The sequence below is a fragment of the Parasteatoda tepidariorum genome, chromosome 2 (assembly GCF_982258835.1).
Source record: "Parasteatoda tepidariorum strain Cologne lab strain chromosome 2, Ptep-v5.0, whole genome shotgun sequence".
NCBI lineage: Eukaryota > Metazoa > Arthropoda > Arachnida > Araneae > Theridiidae > Parasteatoda > Parasteatoda tepidariorum.
Window position 1 is genome coordinate 57472451 of NC_141756.1, and position 18640 is coordinate 57491090.

The 18640-nt window shown below is 31.2% G+C and overlaps 2 protein-coding genes across 3 annotated transcripts in view; both read left to right on the forward strand.

The window, feature by feature from the left end:
• LOC107446303 (fat-like cadherin-related tumor suppressor homolog) overlaps positions 1-18640 on the forward strand; it is a 456785-nt gene that overhangs the window by 114946 nt on the left and 323199 nt on the right. Inside the window, exon 2 of one of the 2 annotated variants that reach the window (XM_087157391.1) lies at positions 6012-6106. The exons of the other annotated variant lie outside the window; for it this stretch is intronic. The gene's annotated coding sequence lies outside the window, so the exon portion shown is untranslated. The remainder of the gene's footprint in view (positions 1-6011; positions 6107-18640) is intronic. 2 annotated transcript variants of the gene reach the window in all.
• Positions 13969-18381, forward strand: LOC147815786 (uncharacterized). The gene has a single exon (XM_087156584.1). The coding sequence runs from the start codon at positions 13969-13971 to the stop codon at positions 18379-18381; it is 4413 nt and encodes a 1470-aa protein (XP_087012710.1).

An 18640-nucleotide genomic window follows, 5' to 3' on the forward strand; every position in this document is an offset into this window, starting at 1 on the left:
CTTTTTTAAATCTTTTCAAATAAGATGGAATGTAAAAAAATATTTTCATTTAGTTTATTCATTCTTCTTCTTTTATGGCGCTGCAATCCACAGTGGACCTTTGCTTGCTGAAATGTTGTTTAAAATCCTTCCTTTTTTAGGCTTAGTTTTCTAGCAATTAGGTATTAAAGATAAAACTTTTGTTACATTATTTAACAAAATTTTTTAGGACTTCCTCTAGGTTTTTAGTTTCCAAACTATGATTTTTCTCAAGCTCTTATTCCTTTAATTTCAATATGGTCCCAATTTTATGAACACTAGCTTGTTAGAGAAATTAATGATCGTCTTTAGAACTCTGACGGCAAAGCTTAAGGCCGTCTGTTGCTATGGAAACAAAAAATAGCCCATTTTGAAGAGTGGAGCTTCTCTCTCCCTTGTTTTCCTTTCTCTCGTGGACACGAGTCAAGACCCGTCGTAAATGTTGACCCATATTAAATATTGACCCATAATAAATATTGACTTGAAATAGTGAAACCTCGTAACCATAGTCACCGCCATTGCACCAAACGAATGACGAGGGAAGTTCTTTCTTTAGACAGACTATACATCAACTTAAAATTAGAGCGTCATGAAGAAAACCATTTATTGTTAATAAATACTCTCAATTCTAACTAACGAATAATGTTTTACAGTGCCAAAATGAATAGCAATGGCTCACCTCTTGCCTAACACTTGTATTAATATTAAATGCATCAGAAGTATCATTTTATAATGCAACAAAACTTTACACTTTTCAGACTGATTTTAATCAAATTAATTATTTTAATTGGTATTATAAGATCAGCTAATTTATTCATTATTGGTGGTTAAGTGAAGTTACTGTAATATATTGAAGTAAGTGAATGATCGGTGTTTACATAGTAGCCTTGGGTAAATTCGAATTTGTTAAATACATTAATTATTTCTGACTTAACTAGCAAATATCGATCATCAATATGTACTGTTGACAGGTTGGTAAAAGAGAAATACCGATAATTTTTTAAAATTTAATTTATTTTAAATTCGAATAAATTCGAATACACATCGTCATTCACTATCAATGGTCATCATTTACATCATCATTTACTTCTATTTTTGTTAATAACATTTGATTTCATTCATCTTAATCTACACAATAACTAATCTGTTGTGCTAAGTTGATACATAATAAAGCAGTAAAAAAAACTTATTCCATTCTTATTTCTACGAAAAGCCGAAAATAAAATAAAAGAAAGTGAAAAAAATAAAAAAGTAAAAGTGAATAAATTATATGAGCCGAGAATGTTTTATGGATTTCGAATCATGCAAATACAGTGTAACTTATACACTTTTATAGGAAATGGGATCACTGCTTTTCCGGAAATTTTATCTGCCGTATTATCATGATAACATCACATCTGAATGAATTATATTTACTCGGAAATAGAAGGAAACAACTGGTGACAGAAATATATACTTGGAATACATATCATTAACAGTTAAGAAAATCAAATTATCTTACGTAAATTAAATGTTTCTTTGACGTAAGAATTTTTACAGAATTTTTTTTTTTAAATTTAAGTAATGCAGGTTTCTTCTTTCTTCATTTTATTTTATTTCTTTATTAGTAGATATTAGTTGTTGATAACTAAAAATCATTATTTTTTACAATTTTAAAATGTGCAATTATTTTTTAGCCACCAATAAAAATTTACGAAATTGTGAGCGGTGACGCCTACGGGCACGGCGCGTCACCTGCAGGCACTAGATTAGGATGCCAAATGAAAGCCTTGAAACCTTTAACACGATTTAAAGGCACGAATCCAAATATTAAATTTTCCCAGTAGCATTATAATGTATTACCAGGGGTCTGTCCAGACATTTTGTAAAAGGTCCGTTTTTGTAAAATTGTGAAAAAATTACTCGTAATTTGTGAATATAAAATAAACGTTAAGTCACATTCTTTCAACCAGGGTCCGCTTTTGAAAATTTGTGCAAATACGATATAGTTATTGATATAGTTATTAGATAGTTATTGCAAAAAAACTTTTTCAAGGAGTTTTTAAATTTTAAAGACATACAAGATTATGCTCAACACTGTAAAATTATAATTAAAGAAATTAAATTTTAATAAATAAACAGCAATTGCAGCTACTGAATTATCGATGCAACATACAAATATTTGGTATCTAGCCTATACTGCTGAACGCAGAATATTCATTTCGGACGGAATTAAGGAAGAAGTGTCTTCCGAAGACAAAATTTAGTTCGCTTACACCTGTCTTTCTTTCCCCCACCCCTTCCTGGGAAGGGTTTATTCGATTAACAAAACAATAATGAAGATAAACAAATTTGTGAAGAGTCCGATTAAAAGATAAATTATTTTGTGAGGGGTCTGTTTTTAAGTTAAAATATTTTGTGAAGTGTCTGTTTTTATGAAAAGATATTTTGTGAAGGGTCCGTTAACGGACCCAAATTTTTTCTAAACAGACCCCTGATTACTATTTATTATGACAATTACTTTCCAGGCTAGGATTGTTTCTCTAGTTGCCACTTTTAGGAAAAATATTACACCAAGTAAGTCGCTGATATATATAAAAAAATTCCTTATTGTGTAAAGCGAGACTCTATTTAAACGCACTAATTCAAATATTAAATTTCTCTAGTTGTACTAAAATGTATGATATTAATTCTATATCCTTTTTACGCTCATCGAAGTTATAATTCACCAAACTATAGTGGAGAAAAAAGTTAAGTTATATGACTCCCTAGGTCAGGGATCGCGAACCTGTGTTATGCGAGCAGTATCTATTAAATAACTTTTATTCACTAACAAAAACCAAATGAATTAAACCTCAAACCTTGGGTGGATTTTTTTAAACAGAGAATTTTTTTCGCGGATGGGGAGACTATTATGACATTTTCCAGGATGTAAGGTTGACTGTAGTACCCGTTACAGTACGGAAGTTTATATTGTTGAAGAGATCGATAAAGATGTTAAAATATCTACCATCATTTACTTAAATTTACCTTAAATTATCTAACCGAATTAATTTTAAAAACTGTTAATACGAATTTCATTTTAAGCAAGTTAGTAACTAAGCAGCAAATAGAGTTACGCATTGTAATTCTATAGTTTAAAATCAAAGAACAACGGCTTAAAAATTAGTTTTTTTTAAGAAGAAAATTAACAAGTAGCAAACTAGACTAGTAATAATCATAATTTAACTGTCACATTAATTGAAAAATATTTGCTATCCCTGCCCTACACTGTAAAAAATTCCTTAACTTATTGCGGTAAAAAGTACCTCCACTTAATGTCTTAATTCCTTTAACTCTAAAAACCAATTTTTACCGGAATACGTTACGGAACAAAAAATCTGATATACCGTAATTTTTACTATAATAATTACCTTAAAATCACTGAATGATACACCCAAAGTGACGGTACTTTATACCGTAGTTTACTCCAAAATTTTGAAAGTGTAATGTAGTATTCTGAAATAGCACAATTCATTGTTCTATGTACTCCAAAAGCCATTAGATATTGTTAAGTTAATCGTAAAATATGCACACGTTTCCGGAGAAAATCTTACCATCGCTGGATATTATTAAAACGTAAACGCAATGTAGTATTCTGAAATAGCACAATTTATTGTTCTATGTACTCCAAAAGCCATTAGATATTGTTAAGTTATTCGTAAAATATACACACATTTCTCGAGAAAATCTTACCATCGTTGGATATTATTAAAACGTAAACGCAATGTAGTATTCTGAAATAACACAATTCATTGTTCTATGTACTCCAAAAGCCATTAGATATTGTTAAGTTATTCGTAAAATATGCACACATTTCCCGAGAAAATCTTACCATCGCTGGATATTATTATAACGTATGCTAGCACGATGTCTTCATGATATCAGCAAAATTCGCTATATGCAAGTCATCATCAAAAATTTCTGCTTATTTAATTTATTAGTGCAATTCATCTCCATATCAACTTTAAAAAGTAAAAATTAATCGCCATGATTTCTTTTCTGTGTTAGAAGCCAGTGTTCAAGCAAGATTTCTTTTAATTGGGGAAGTAATTAAATGAAATGGGCTTAAATTCCACATTCTATGTTTGGAACATATTTCTTGTAGTTGCTGAAGTCCCCGAAGGAGGGCGATGAAAAGAATAGAGAGTTATCAAACTCTTCAGGTGTAGCCGCAATCTTATGGCCGAAGTAATTAACCTTAATGATGATTTATGGCGAATAGTAAAAGCAATTTTGATGTTCTGTCTCTTTTCCAAATAAAAAGATCTCATTACGCGGTTGTTGTTCAAATAATGAGATAGTTTATGTGTTTTGAAAATATCGTCCATTCATTCGGAACGATCATATACATCTAGCTTTTATTTATGGTGTCTATTGATTGAGCTTTGCTTTTCGTAATTTTTGATTGTATGTCTTTTTTCTATATTGCAAATTATACGTCGAGTTCTTAGTTTATTTCTAATTTTTGATAACTCGGGTAAAAATTTAGAAAAATTAGAAATGTATTCAATTTTTTTCCTTATTTTTTTAATTTTTTTTTTTTACCCATGACTATTATTCTATCTTTCTCTTTGTAATATTATAGTGGTAATATTACTACTATAGTAGCAATATTACTATACTACTATTGCTACTATGTATTTTATTTTATAACCGGTGTTGAACAGCCGACCGAATTCTGTGTTAACGGCTATCGTTGTTTAAATCCGTTGCCACGTAATTTTGAACCTAATCCTGAACACAAGGATAATTCCTGAGAAATCAAATTTTAAAAATGAAACTTTTTTTAAATTTAATTTCGCTGTAACTAATCGACCAATTTCGCTCAAATTTTGTATTTTGCCGTGTAAAATTTCCTTTTTCATATAATGTAAATAATATACCTAACGAATTCAAACTTTTTCCGACTACTATTAAATAAAAATATTAAAAAATCATAAATATTTACTAAAGGTTATTTTTGCATGAAATTATTTTTAAATAAACGAATTTTAGAATTGTGAGCAATTTTTTTTCAATTCGCTTTAAAAGTTCTCGAGATATGGCGAAAGGCGCTTAAAGTAAAATTAACACCAAGGGATCCAAATTTGGACCACTCTCCAGACCGAACTATTGGGACCGAATTCTCCAGATTCCGGTCAGAAATTCGAATCCGTCTGGAAAAAAGTATGTTTAAACAGAGAAAGTACGTTTCTGGGTCTGATTACGTAGCTTAAAATATAGTCTGCACTAATTTATTAGCCTATTTGAGGTCATCCCCTGAAAACTTTAAGATTGTGTCCTAGAACATGAAGATCCGATCATAAGATGAAAAGTTAATAAGGGTTATCTGTGTTTTTTATTTTTATTTTCGACATACCTATTCTATAATTATTATTTCGCTGTGAATAATTCTGGATCAAATTTCGGTATAAAGTACTGCCACTTAGGGTACTGGTACCTTTTACCGTATTATCTACTTTTACCATAACATGATAAAAATCCGGATACCGTAATTTTTACATAAATAGGTACCGTAACGTCACTGAATCATTTTAATTTTATAAATATTACTGAAAAAATTACGGTATAACATTTTACGGACAATGCCCCCAAAATGGCAGTATTTTATACTGTAATTTGATCCGGAATTTTCACAGTGTTCATAAACGAGAATCGGCTTTTGATTATTCCTTTTTTTTTACTCCTATTGAAAAGTATTCATCATTAAGATTTTCTTCCCATTGATATTTATTCTCCAAATTTTAAAAACTATTTAATATTTTTTTCAAATAATAAATGCACTTAAAGCGTAGATTTGTTTTATAACATCTCATTAGCTATTTTAAAGTTGTAATAACTTTTTTCTATTAATGATTGTTTATGTAATCATTTACTTTATGACCATTAAAAGCATTATCATTTCTGGATTTTATTAAATAATGTGTAAAAAAAAAAAGATTTTTTGTTTAATTTTCTTTCTTTTTTTCTAGGTAAATCTACTTTTGAAGTTTTAATCAAGGATTAAACCTCGTTTCTTTTCTATTGTGAGTTTTTATTTTCAACTTGGAATGTGCTCTTTATGAAGGTATAAATATACTTTTTTGCTCTGTAAATTGATATTAACTGTAAAATTTCGTTTTGATTTATCATCGAATTTTTAGTCTATTCTTTTTTGTAGGTCAAATATAAATAAATCTTGTATTTATTGTTCAAAGTTAGTTATAAAAAAGAAGTTAAAAAAATTCTCCTGATCATAAAATGCGAACTGTGAAAGAAATTAAACAGAATTAAATTTGACAAACACAATTAGTTGTGTTTAATAAATTTTTGTAATTTTATGTTCGTAAACAATTTATTTACAATGCAATTAAAAGGTATTGTTGAATCTTTCTCCTTTTTTTCGTTAGTTAATTTCGTTTATTAAAACCAATTTAATGTTCTCCAGCTTAAAATTTTTTTATTTAGCCTTTTTCTTTAAAGGATAATAAATTGTTTATTTCTTTTCGCTCAAAAGATTCTTTCATTCACTGCTTTCTTTTTAAAAAAAAATCAAACTAGGAAGTTTTTAATAGCTCTGTTGTTACCTTGTAAACAGAGCAATCCAAAAATTTAAAAAGAGATCTTCTGTGTATAAATTTTAAAGTTTATTTACTACATAATTCGCGACCGTAAGTTATTTCAATTTGATCTCAGCATCTGCCAGAGTTGTAATTGCTACATAGCTCTATGTAATGTGCACTCAACATGGCAATACGTTATTTATGAAGTAGCAAAACAGCATGTTCTGTAAAGACCTTAATCTCTATTTTTAGAATCCACACCAGAAATGAAAACTAAAAAGGAATACGTTGGGTTTCAAATTAACATTTAAGTGAGGGAAAAACAAAAATGCTATCGAAATCTGAAAAAACACAGCACAGGAAGGTGAATGTAATAAACGACATAATGGTTTGGATGAGAGAGAAATCAGCAAGGAGATGATAAGCAATGATTCAAACAATCAAACTGGTTATGGTGTTTACTACATTCGCCTACTTTTACTGTGATTTGTAAAATTTTGATAGCTTTTTTTTCTCGCTTAAATAATGATTTTCAACCCAAAGTTTTTAATTTGGTTTTTAATTTTTGGTTTTTAATTTTTGATGAGGATTCTAACAATGCATATCAAGGGCGTTCTTTATGGAACACCATTATTATTATCTGTATTATGGAAATGTAGCAATATATGAAAATAAGGCTTGTACTCATTTCACATTTGAAAAAAAATTATTATTTTTTATTTTCAAAAAAATATTTTTTTAGCGAAGATTTTGATAGAAACTTCCTTTAGTGATCTTGCACTGAATCTTAGTCATATAGTTTTTATGAAGTGGAATAATTCGACGAATTAAGTGGAATTTGAAAAATTTATTAAAAGAGTAGGTAATTAAATAAATTTTTATTTTGTGAGCTATTGGCTAACAAATATACCTATTGTGTTTGTTTTATTTTGAAACGGGGAATTTGATATTCTTCTCGACTAGGAATTTACCTTCAACTTTAAAATACTCAGTATTAAAATAAATAAATAAATAAACGAATATGAATATTTCTATATTTTATTTCATTTATATTGCCCATTTCGCCATATTGTGAGAACTTTTTGCTCGCAATTATAAAATCCGAAGTTTCCAAAACCGTTTATCCAAAGATAATTCCATGCAAAAAATATTTATTATTATTATTATTATTATTTATTATTCGGTTTAATAATGATAGAAAAAGGTTTGAATTGTAAGGTATACAAATTTTTTACCTCGTTTTAAAGAAAGCAGTTTTAAATGGCAAAATACAAAATTTGAAGGGAAGCGGTCGAACAGTTCCTGAGAAATCGAATTTTGAAAAAGGTTTATTTATATTATTCGATTTCTCAGAAACTATTCGACCGATTTCGCTCAAAATTTTTTTTTTGCAATTTAAAATTGCTTTCTTTAAAATGACGTTAAAATTTGTATACTTTACGATTCAAAATTGTTTCGTTTATTATTGAACACAATAATAAAAATAATAAATAAATTTTAGAAGATATTGCATGGAATTATCTTTGGATAAACGAATTTTATGATCAAGCACAAAATTCTCCTGACCCAACTATTAGGACCATATCACCCAGATAGCGCTACCCCCTATATTTTGGAAGTCAGAAATCCGTATCTGTCAAAAAGGTTACGTTTAATCAGAGAAAGAACGTTTCTGTTTCTGATTTCCTTACTTAAAATATTGTCTGCCCTAATTAATTAGCATATTTGACGTCACTTCTTTGAACCATTAAAAATGAGTCCTAGAACGTAAAGATCCGATCTTCAGATCAAAAGTTATTTAGAATATTCCGTTTATTATTTTGCGCACTGTGCACCATATTTGGATTGGATCAGCATTACAGAGTTTTATAAGATACAAGGAGACACACATACATATATTCTACTTTATTTATATAGATAATAACAACTTCCGAGAAAAAAACACAAACATTAGTTTTTAATGAAAACAGCATTGATTTCTTTGAGAATTAAATAAAATATTGGATTTACTTATTCAACATAAATCCTTAATATTACAATTTATTAAAAAACTACCTGTCTTCATAATATTTGAAAAATATTGACTATTCTAATTACGGATTTAATTATTTTCTTTTATGTGTCACAAAAGGTCTCTTTCATTGTTATGAAATATAAGGTGTATTCTGGATTTATTCAATTCTTGTGTTCATAATTTCATTCCCGATTGTTTGTTAATCGGAACAAAAGGCTTTCAAAATGTTTCAATTATTTTTATACTAGTTAAGTGTACCTTTCTGAAATATTTGTAGTTTTTGTTCTAGTTATTTGTAACAATTCCTTCGATTTTAATCTGAGTTTATATCATTGTGAAAATGTAATAGTTTTATGAAGCATGTCTCAAAATTTGTTACGATAAAGGGATTTGCATCGTTGTTTTATTGTTTTCAATGTTTACTTACTTTTAAAATATTCGACAAATTCGAATAAATAGGGAACGCATATATTGTTCGACATATTTAAAATTATATCTGCATTTCATTGGAAAGTTATTTTATTAGTTCTGTGGTATAAGTGTGTCTAGTAGTCATTAAATTGTGGAGGACGGAATATAAATGTTGATTTTAATTTAACCGCTTTTAGTCTCGCATTGATTTTCATATAGCACTTATTCTATTTTAGAAGTTATTTTAAATTTTTAGGTTGTTTTTTTATAAAAGATTCGGGTTTTGTATTTTTTTTTTGTAATTTTTTTCTTCCAATCGCGAAAAATTTACTCATTTTGTGTATATGTGGAAAAAAGATCCTGATTTTCTGCAAAATCACAAATACCAGTAACCTTTTAAAACTAGTAAAATACTTGGTACCAGTTCAGAAATTTTGTAAAAATTCCGTCTTTGTTAGATTGTAAAAAATCCTATAATTTTGGAAATTTATGAAAAGATTGAAATTATGAAAAGGTCTTGATGTTGTGAAAAGGCACAAATAACATCAACTTTTCAGAGCTGTACAGATTTTTTTCTTCTTTTTTGTGAAAGGTCTATTTTTGTGAAATTGCGAAACATCTACACATTTTTTAAATATGAAAATATAACGTCCTGCTTTTATGATGGGGAAAAAGCACATAATCCAAGCCTTTTAAAGGAGCCTTTCAAATTATGAATTTAATTATTATTATTTTTTTTTAAAGATCAGCGGAAGTTCCGTTTGTGAAGGGTACGTGTAGAAGTTAAAATGTTTTATTCGTTTTAATGATAAAAGTTTCTTGACTTTTATTTTTAATTAAAGCCTGCAATTTGTTGAAAAATTGTATTATTTTTATTGTATAAGTGTGCCTAATATTCCTCAAATTGTAAGGAAAGGAATATAAATTCCTCAGTTTTAATTAAGACTTTTACTGTTTTCTTTTTAGTATTTTAGATTATTTTAGGGGTTATTAAACACTTTTTGTAAATGTTCCCATTTTTGTAAAATTGTAAAAATCTGTTAACAATTTTAAGAATTTTTGAAAATAGAGTCTCAATTTTGAGAGAAAATCACGAATACCAGTGGTTTGTACAGAATTTTTTGCAGAAGGACCGTGTTTGTGAAAGTGTGAAAAATCTACCCATAATTATGTAAATGAGTCGATTTTATGAAGTAAACACCAAAACCTAGCCTTGCAAAGAGTTTTGGTTATAAAATTATGATTTAAAAACATCATTGATTCCGTTTAAAAAAAAAAAAAAGAAAAGAAAAATAGTGCGTGGAGTCCCTCCGCGCGGAAGAAGTTAAACTTCGCAACCTGCGACGTTAATTGTAGAAGAATCAGCAGTCGTAGAAGGATCACTACTTCTATTCAACGACTCTTTTTCCTGCTCCGCTCGCTTCCGTGCTCTGTAATCACGGTAATATTGTGCATTTTTCCCTCGTGGACCTCTTGAACCAGTGGAAGTGCTTGTGGTTGCCTCATCGTCTCGCCCTGGAAAATGTATTTGTATTAATAATGTATGTGAATGCGTCATAATGTAATTTCAGAAGAGAAAACCTAACAATCAATTGATATTCACAGGAGACGTACCTTGACATAACCTTAAATCCGTCGCATTGTCCGTGGGACTGTTTTCACTCATTTTTTACAATTGTTATCCACTAAATTTGAAAATAAAAAATACTACCCTATTAAATTATATGTGTATCAAAACAAACTAAAAAAATATTTATAGAAAAAAACAACACTTTTATGACTTTTATTATTTTTATGCTAGTGAGAACCAAAACAATATGGAAATGAATGAGGGAAATCTGGATCCTACCACGTGATTTCCCGGCCAATAAAAATGTAGCGTTAAACGTTTAACGCAACCTTGTTGGAAGTCGCATAAGAAGTATAACTTCAAAAAACTGGAGACCCGTTTGTAAAGGGTCCGTTTTGACGATAAAAAAATATATGAGTTTTAACAATTGAACAATAAAATTTTCCTAATTTTTGTCTTTGAGGAAAGTTAGACATACTTAAATGTTTATCTGTATTTTATTGAAAAGTTGGATTATTTTTATTAGTTATGTGGTATAAATTTAGTTATGTGGTAAAATTAGTTATGTCGTAGTAGATATTAAATTGATGAAGAGGAATATAAATAACCCGGATTTAATTAACCTGTTTATGGTTACGCATTGTTTTTCTTTCATTACATAATATTTTCGATTATTTTAGGGGTTATTTTAGAAGTTTGTGAAATGTTCGTTTGTCTGAAATCATAAGAAATCTACTCATAATTTGGTGAATTTTTGGAAACAGTTTTGCAATTTTTTGAAAAACTGCAAAAGGTGCTTTTTTTGTAAAATTGTGAAAAATCCACTTAAAGTTTCATGAATATCTGAATGTCGTGTTCTATTTAAAATGAAGAAAAAGATTACCAAAACCATGTCTTTAAATAAGTTAGTTTTAAAATTTAGAAAAAGGGTTTTCGTGAAAGGTGCGTTTTCGCTATAAATAGTTTTGTTATTTATTCGTTTTGATGGCAAAAACTTATGTATTCGTTTTTATGTCAAAAATATTTTGATTTTCAACTATGAATAAAGTTTTTTATTTTATTTTATTTTTTATTTTTTAAATAAGAGGAAAAAAAACGAAAGAGGAAGAGAGAGAGAGTGAAAGGTTTGTTGAATATATTCTTTTTTCGCTTTTTGGATACATTTATATGTCTTTTTCGAAATGATCCTGCATTGAGTCATGATCATTGCTGTTGAATAAGCATTCGAATTTTAGAAGAGCAATAACTCATGAAATAGACGCGAGTAGTTTTTGAAATATGACTATTATGACTTGATTTATCGATGCGGTCTTTTCCCAAACTTTTGGCTTCCTTGATTATAAATGAAAAAGAAAGAAATAATATCACAGAAAATTCGCTTCGAAAAGAATGTTTCACTTATCACAATGATTTTATTAAATCAGTTTCATTTGATTATACAGGGTGTGTAGCGTTTTTTTTTTTAAAGTGCTTGTGAAGATTGAAAGCGAACTGAAAACGATACTTACTATGAAGAGAGGAAGGGGGAAGAAGGAGAAGTGAGAGAGGAGGGGTAAAGGTTGGTCGTTTTTAGAAGAAGCGGGACTTTTGTCGAGGACTGACATGTTACTTTTCTTTGGGATAAATACTCTTGTTATATATGTGTTTAGAATAGTTGTGTAAATAATGTGCTGCATAACTTTCAATAAATTAATTAAGCAGCTGAAGATCTTTGTTTAATTGGGATGATGTGTTTAATTATATATATATACACAGTAAGATATCCGGCCACGAGGGCAAAAGAAGAGATTTTCACTGGCGCACCCGACAGGTAAGAGCTCATTTTTATGTAAATGTATGCTCCCACAAATTTAAGTAGTAATTGTAATTATTTGGGCGAAATTATACAAAGTGAAAATTAAATGTTTGTGTTCCAACCTGGAACATTAGTTAACTCGTCAGAGAACGAACACGCCAGTGTTCTAAAGAGAATTCTTTTACTCGCCAGAGTACTTAGATAGCATATTATAAAAAGAATTTTGTTGTATTAATTTTCGTCCCAGATAATTGGAATTTTTATTTGATTAAATTGAATCTATTGTGGTTTTTTAAATTCTGTTTTGATTATTATTGGAAGCACGGCAGTGCATATCACATAACGAAAGAAAGTTATTCATGTTATATTATTGTCAGAACAAAAGCGTTCAAGTAGAAATTATTTTAGAGTGTGTTCTTGTTGTTATTAATTTAGAGTTTCTCACTCAATAAGAAGCGTTATGATAGTAGAGAATTTCCTCATATTCTATATTTTTTTTTATCCGAATGCTTATTGATGGTTATATATTTTTTTTTATTTAAAAAAAAATGGAGTTCAGCTTGGAATAGAAAATTTTACTTAAGTATAAATACTATTGTGCCGAAAATCGAATAACAAATTAAATAGTAATCGTCAGCTTCATAAATATTCAAAGTGAATGTTCATCAGTTTCGCTTCCGGCTTCAAGGTCGGAAAGAATAGTTCAGAAGACGATTTTTTCTTTCTGCTTTGTTTTATTTATGCTGGCGTCAGATTTTTTTTTATGATTGAGAAGTGTATGTTATTCTTTCTGCAGACATCTTGTGCTTGTTAAGAAAAAGAAAAAAGAAAAAATGAGGATTTAATGTGTATACATTTAATAAATTAAATGAATAAAAAGGGATAGGTTTTAAAACGATTTCTTTATATTTCTTGCGGATTGTAGAAAATATTATCGTTTTAATTGAAATATATATATTTTTTTGTGGTATTGATGTGGTAAACAAATTGTATTAAAAAAAAATGCATATATATATATTGTTTGTTTTTTTTTTTCCTCAACTTATATTCATAGTGTAACAGAAATTATAATATAAGATAAGAGTTGGTTTTCAATCCTTGATTTCCATATTATATTGTTTTCACTTTTAATATGTAGAACATAGAATATGTTCTTGATGGTTAAAGAAATTTATATGAGTGTGATAATTCGTGTCACAGTTTATCACTGCACTAATGGTTGAACCTGTATATCATATTTGTATTGATTTTGTTATGAGTGCATTTTTTTGTATGTATGTATAATTAGAGGGTACAAATACATTTAATTACTATATTTTACGTAATATGAAACAGCAGTGCTAAAGTATTTTTTTAGAAACATTGTTGAGGTTGGAAGAGTAATTAACGTTTAAGTTTCGTTTAATAGTTGAATCTATTTTTCTTCCCATAAGGCAATACTCTGAAAGTTATTTTCATTTTAAATTGTAGTAATTTGACAATTTTACTGCCTAAAATTTCAGATTCTAATTTTGAGTTTAAAAAAAAAAAAAAAAAAAAAAAAAAAAAACATTTTAATAAATTTTGAGGTTAAGTTTAAAATAAATAAGGAAGCATCATGGCATTCCTTGGCAAGGGCAGAAAGGAAGATTTAAGATGTTTGGCAGAAGAGTTGGGAGAAAGTATAGACCACGATATGAAAATAGTAGATTTAAAATCTGTCATAGTGGCAAGTAAAGCATATGAAGAAAGCTTTGTGAAAAATTTATTAGAAACGATTATCAATACTAGAATGGAAGGGGAAAATGAAAAGAAAAGAGAATTAGAAGCCGAAGAAAAGAAAAGAGAAGTAGAAGCAGAAGAAAAACGAATGGAATTTGAGTTAAGAAAACTTGAACTTGAGACTCAGTCAAAAGGAGCTACAGTATCAAACTCAGTTGAAAATAGTAGCCAATTCAGTCATGAATTAGTTCGGTTGATGCCAAAATTTAAATTAAATCAGGATGACATAGTCCTGTACCTATCGCTATTTGAAAGACAAGCAAAACGCACAAAAGTGGAGATAAAAGATTGGGTGTCTGTTTTATTGACTTTATTGCCGGCCGAAATAGTGCAAATGATTGCCAGGGAATCCGAGGAAAGTTTCGAAGACTATAATTACATCAAAGCAGTTTTATTAAAGCGGTTCAAGATGAACGCAGAAAGTTTCCGGAAAAAGTTTGTTCTACATCAGCGTAGTCCTGATAAATCTTGGAGGGATTTCACATTTGAATTAACCAATTATTTTCAAGAGTGGATCGATGGACTTAGCGTGTCCGACTTCGATGCTCTAAAGAATTTGATGATCACGGATCAAATCAAAAGAAGAGTGCCGCATGAAGTGCGCGAACATTTCCTTGATGAATGGTCAAAGTTGATATCACCAGCCAAGCTAGCAGATAAGCTCGATGAATACGAAAGTATTCGAAATACGCAAAAACGAGCTTCGAAAGAGAAATTGCCTGACAAGAGCTGTCCTCATACTCCACCTATAGAGCGACCTTTTAGGAATAGATTTCCTCAAAATTCCAGTAATCATCAGAAACAACAATTTCCAAAAACTTCAAGGTACGAAGGTCCAAGGCGATCATTCAAGCCGACTTGTTATTCGTGTGGAGTAGAAGGACATTACTCCAAAACATGCCCAAAGAATGATAATAAAAGACATTATGGTCCAAATGCTCAAAGCAATTTGGTTTTATCATCCACAACTGAAAATGAAGTCAATTCTTCAGTTCTGACAGCCAGAATTACAGCACCGGTGTCAAAACAAGCAAAGGACTGTTTCGATGTAGATAAGCTTCAAATGGTAAGCATTAAGTGTGGTGATCAGACCCTTACGGGGATTATAGATTCAGGTGCTCAGGTTTCAGTGGTGCGAGAAGGACTTGTTAGAGATATACATTCCGACGGAGAAGGAGTGATTGAAATTTCATCTGCTTTTGGGGAAAGTGAAATGACACCTCTAAGGAATTTTTCAATGAAATTAGATGATGAGTTGCATGGGAATGTTACTATCTCATGTGCAGTATCGAAAAAGCTTGTCAACGATTTGTTGCTCAGCATTAAAGCTTACGAGGCATTAAAAAATAATGTGCAGATTCATAAAATGGCAATTGCCGAGGTTATTTCAAAACAAAGTTCCGAGAGACCAAACGAGCCCGAGGTGCAGTCCTTGGAAAACCCAATGAGTAATATTTCTATGATAAATGGTGTCACCAAAAACGGGACGGAATGGGAAAACGAAAATCGAGCTGAACTCATAAGGCTACAAAAGGAAGATGCAGAATTGAGGAATGTGTGGATTTGGGCGAAAGACAATGAAAAGTCTTATAAAATACAAGATGGAATATTGGTGCATTCCGAAACAATGTTCGGTGAAAAGGTGGACCAGGTTGTTCTTCCATTGAGCAAAAGACAAGAAGTGTTGAAAATGGCCCACGAAATACCACTTGCTGGTCACCTAGGTGAACGTAAAACGAAACAACGCATCAAGTATTCATTTTATTGGCCTACCGTAACACATGATGTCAAGGCGTTTTGTGAGAGCTGTGAGACATGTCAGTTACGAAGACCGATCACCTATCGAGATAGAATCCCAATTCAGCCGATCGTAAGACCGGAAACACCATTCGAAATTTGGAGTGTGGACTGTATTGGTCCTCTAGAACCACCATCACGTAGAGGACACAAATACGTCATTTGTGCAATTGATTTGTGCACAAGGTGGGCTGAAGCTACCCCAGTGAAGGAGATAAGCGCGAAAACTACGTGTAATGTCCTAATGAAAATTTTTGTACAAACCGGGTTCCCGAGAGTGATATGTTCCGATCAAGGAACCAACTTTACATCGAAGTTAACAAAAGGGTTTTTAGATGTCATCGGGGTTTCGCCGCGATTTTCAACTCCTGGTCATCCGGAAAGCATGGGTGCCGTTGAAAGATGGAACAAGACCCTCAAGAATATGCTGAACAAAAATATACAACAACATGGTAGAGAATGGGACTTACATTTGCCATATTTATTATTTGCCTACCGTGAAGTTCCCCACAGCACTACCGGTATTTCCCCATTTCAATTAGTTTATGGAAGGTTACCCCCTGGACCTTTGGCTCTGTTGAAAGATTTGTGGATAGGTAGAGAAACAATTCCATCTAATGCATCGAAACCTGTAGAGACTTATTTACAAGATCTAATAAATAAACTCAAAGACGCCCATGAACTAGCATCTGAAAACTCGAAAGTATCCCAAGATACTTATGTTTCTCAATACAATCTTCGCTCAAAAGAGAAATCATTCAAGGTTGGGGATAAAGTCCTCGTGTTGATACCATCATCCTCACATAAACTTCTTAGTACTTGGAGTGGACCCGCCACACTAATTCAAATGACTAGACCCCATTCAGCCAAAGTAGAAATGGAAGATGGAAGTATTCGCGAGATACATATCAACAAACTGCGACCGTACGTTACCCGAGTAAATTATGTTGGTCTTGTATTCGAACAAGACGATGACTTTGGAGACTTGCATTACGCTCCTGCTGATAAATTTAATGTATCAATTGGGGATATTGATAAACTAGATAAGGGACTTGAAGATTTGACGGTTGAACAAAGGAGAGATTTGTCAAAAGTTTTGAAAAGATTTATGGATGTATTTAATACCAAACCTGGACATGCTAGAGTGGACGGTCACGCGATTCGAGTCACAGCAGATTGTTCCGCCAAGAAATTTAGACCTTATCGAGTTCCTATCCGATTGCAAGATGAGGTCGATCGACAAGTAAAGGAACTCTTGGACTGGAATCTTATTGAACCAAGCGAGAGCGAATGGGCTCATCCCGTAGTGTGTGTAGCAAAAAAAGACGGAAGTGTCAGGCTGTGTGTCGACTACAGACTTTTGAATAGCTTCACTATCCCCGACGCGTATCCCATGAAAATAGCTAAAGAACTCTTGTTTGAAATCGGAAAAGCCAATTTCATAACAGTACTTGACCTTACAAAAGGTTATTGGCAGATTCCGATGAGAAATGAAGATAAGACTTTCACAGCTTTTGTCACCCATTCGGGACATTTCCAATGGAAAGTAATGCCCTTTGGTTTGAAAAATGCTGGAAGCACGTTCCAGAGATCAATGGACAAAGTATTGGCACGACATAAAAATTACTGTCGCTCATACATCGACGATGTAGCCATATTTTCTGAATCCTGGACTGATCATATCTTTCATATCAGTCAAGTTTTGCTCACATTAAGAGGAGCTGGATTAACGATAAACCTGAAGAAATGCGACTTTGGCAGATGCCACGTGAAGTTTCTAGGACACATTATAGGTTCCGGAAAACATACTCCAGATCCTGAGAAAGTGGAAGCGATTCATAGTATAGCCAGACCATCTACCAAAAATGAGGTCCGAAGTCTGTTAGGACTAGCATCATATTATAGAGATTATATACCCAATTTCTCCGAAAAAGTGCTGCCTTTAACAAATTTAACAAAGAAAAGCGTTCCAACGAATATTCCATGGGATGATATATCAGAGCAATCCTTCCAACAGCTCAAGCGTGAACTGGTAAAAATGCCCTCTTTACATACACCTAATTTAGATAAACCATTCCAATTATACACTGACGCCTCAGCGACAGCTATAGGAGCTTGCTTAGCTCAGACCGCAGATGATGGCAAAGAAATGCCGATCGCCTTTTTCAGCAAAAAATTAACCCCTTGTCAAGCCAGGTGGTCCACAATAGAAAGAGAGGCATTTTGTGTTTTGGAGGCATTAAAGAAGTATGACACGTGGATTTTTGGCGCACAAGTACAAGTCATATCGGATCATAACCCTCTGAGTTTTCTTACAAGCAGCGTGCCTCATGGTGCTAAGCTTTCAAGATGGGCTTTGGCACTGCAGAGGTACAATATGACTCTCACATATCGTCGTGGTTCTTGCCATGGAAATGCCGACGCGTTGTCTAGGATAGCAATGACAAAGTAAATGTTGGTTTATGTAGTAGGTTCATAATTTACGTGCATAGATTTATATCATTGTTATAAGCTTTATATATTAGTTCATATTTTACATAGTTATTAATATATTAGTAGTTCATTGTATCATTTGTAATTGAATTAAAACATCCATTTTGGGAGCTACATATTTAAGAGCTCCTCTGCCTGCGTGATTTGTGTTTGTTTTTCCCATTTTGCTTTGTTTTTTTTTATATCTTTGGCAGGTTGTGAAGCAGCATTGTCGCTAA

Excerpts from the sequence above, each read along its gene's own strand:
- LOC147815786 (XM_087156584.1), top strand. The coding sequence starts at position 13,969 with ATGGCATTCCTTGGCAAGGGCAGAAAGGAAGATTTAAGATGTTTGGCA.